Genomic DNA, 2,500 nt, shown 5'->3' on the forward strand with positions numbered 1-2,500 from the left:
GCCCCACTCCACATACACGCATGCATATGCACACACAGACACACACAGGAAAACACACACACACACACACACACACACACACACACACACACACACACACACACACACACACAACATTTGTACACATGCATGTACGTACACATAATTATGTACACGCACATAGTCAAACACACCAAACGCTCAGGAGTATAATCACATTATGTTTGGATGGACCTGTCATAACGTAGTTTATTGCTGAAAGAAGAGGTGAGGATTTAGTCCAGATTTGAAAGGGTGAGGGAGTCAGAATGTCGGAGGTTATCATGGACTCTGTTCCACGTCTTTGGGACTTGGGGCTGGGGGTGGGGGGGGGGATATTGACGTTGTTCGGTCTTAATTCTGACGTGAGGTATCCTGGGAAGTCGGGTATGAGAAGAAGAAGAAGAACGGAGCTGGCGAGACAGAGTACAGATGTGGAGGATTCCAGACAGATACTCTGATCCAGCACTCATTGACCGCAACAACAACAAAAAAATACCAGTGGATATATACAGCTTATAGTCTATTCGATCAGAAACAGGCAGCCAGAGGAGCGACTGCTGAAGGCGAGGAGAAATGGGGTCAGATTAAAAGCTCTGCTGAAGTCCGCCGAACAGATAATATTTGGGAAAGGCCAACCAAAAGAGAATTGCAGTGCTCCATTCTTGAGAGAAAGAATCAAAGCGCATAGCGGCGGACGCAACTGATCCTGCGCGGTTTCCAGACAGGCGACATTACAGATGTTTGAAATGTGCTGTTGTTGGGAGGGCAGAAACTGATCAAGGGGTCACACCAAGACCGCGAACGGATGGGAGAGTAAAACGGGTGTGCTAATCAGAACATACATCAGGAAAGGAAGGGTGCTGACGAAACTTTGTTGGACAGGCTATCGTAAGTTCAGTCTCAACATCATTTAGTTGCAGCTTATTGAATCCTTTAGGTCCGCAATGCACTCAGTGCACTCTCATGTCTGAGACTACCAGTGCATCATTTTCAGCTCTGTTTGTGTGTGGTGGTGGTGTTTTTTTGTTGTTGTTTTTTTTTTTTTTGGGGGGGGGGGTTGTTTGTTTTGGGGTTGTTGTTTTTTGTTTGTTTGTTTTTTGTTTGTTTGTTTGTTTGTTTGGGTTTTTTTTGTTTGTTTGTTTGTTGTTGTTGTTTTTTTGGGGGGCTGTTGTTGTTGTTGAGCGTGTGTGTGTGTGTGTGTGTGTGTGTGTGTGTTGTGTGGTGTGTGTGCGTACGTGCGTACACGTGTGTGTGTGTGTGTGTGTGTGAGTGAAGATGATAATGACATCATGATGATGATGATGATGATGATTATCATTGTTATTATTGTTGTTGTTGTTGTTATCATCATTATCATTATTGTTATTGTTCTCAAATTCATCTTTTTATTCATCATAGTTATCATCGTATTGCTACACACTGTTAAGATGTTCCCAGGATTATTGTTACGATCAGTTTGTTACAATGGCTTCAGGACTTGGAGCGTTGACAGATCATGTCGGACACTCGTCCTGATAATAATCCTGGCTCGGTGTTCAGTAATTTGCTGCCTCAGTTTTACAGACACGACTGTTGACAACGACGACTACTATGATGATGACGACGAAAGGAAGGATGCTGACGAAACTTTGTTGGACAGGCTATCATAAGTTCAATTTCAACATCATTTAGTTGCAGCTTGTTGAGAGTAAATCCAGTCCTTTAGGCCCGCAATGCATTCAGTGCACTCCCATGTCTGAGACCGCCAGTGCATCATTTTCAGCTCTGTTTGTGTGTGGTGGTGGTGTTTGTTGTTGTTGTTGTTTTTGGGGGGGTTGTTTGTTTGTTGTTTGTTTTGGGGTTGTTGTTTTTTGTTTGTTTGTTTTTTGTTTGTTTGTTTGTTTGGGGTTTTTTGTTTGTTTGTTTGTTGTTGTTGTTTTTTTGGGGGGCTGTTGTTGTTGTTGAGCGTGTGTGTGTGTGTGTGTGTGTGTGTGTGTTGTGTGGTGTGTGTGCGTACGTGCGTACACGTGTGTGTGTGTGTGTGTGTGTGAGTGAAGATGATAATGACATCATGATGATGATGATGATGATGATTATCATTGTTATTATTGTTGTTGTTGTTGTTATCATCATTATCATTATTGTTATTGTTCTCATATTCATCTTTTTATTCATCATAGTTATCATCGTATTGCTATACACTGTTAAGATGTTCCCAGGATTATTGTTACGATCAATTTGTTACAATGGCTTCAGGACTTGGAGCGTTGACAGATCATGTCGGAAACTCGTCCTGATAATAATCCTGGCTCGGTGTTCAGTAATTTGCTGCCTCAGTTTTACAGACACGACTGTTGACAACGACGACTACTATGATGATGACGACGACGACGACAGTGGTGATGACGACTGACGGCTAGCATCGTCACTGTGTGTCTGTCTGTCAGATGCCGTGGAGGGAAAGAGGTACCAGGTGCCGGCCAACATCAGACAGATGCTC

General features: G+C 43.0%; 1 protein-coding gene across 6 annotated transcripts in view; it reads left to right on the top strand.

Moving 5' to 3' along the window:
• The window catches only part of LOC143298055 (proline-rich protein 5-like), a 67,471-nt gene that overhangs the window by 60,419 nt on the left and 4,552 nt on the right, over positions 1–2,500 (top strand). For all 6 annotated transcript variants that reach the window (XM_076610721.1, XM_076610720.1, XM_076610726.1 and 3 more), the window contains one exon: positions 2,448–2,500. This exon is cut by the window's right edge and continues 12 nt beyond it. In XM_076610721.1, coding sequence (XP_076466836.1) covers positions 2,448–2,500 — 53 coding nt within the window. The remainder of the gene's footprint in view (positions 1–2,447) is intronic.

The sequence above is a fragment of the Babylonia areolata genome, chromosome 23, assembly GCF_041734735.1.
Source record: "Babylonia areolata isolate BAREFJ2019XMU chromosome 23, ASM4173473v1, whole genome shotgun sequence".
In the NCBI taxonomy this organism is placed as follows: Eukaryota; Metazoa; Mollusca; class Gastropoda; order Neogastropoda; family Buccinidae; genus Babylonia; species Babylonia areolata.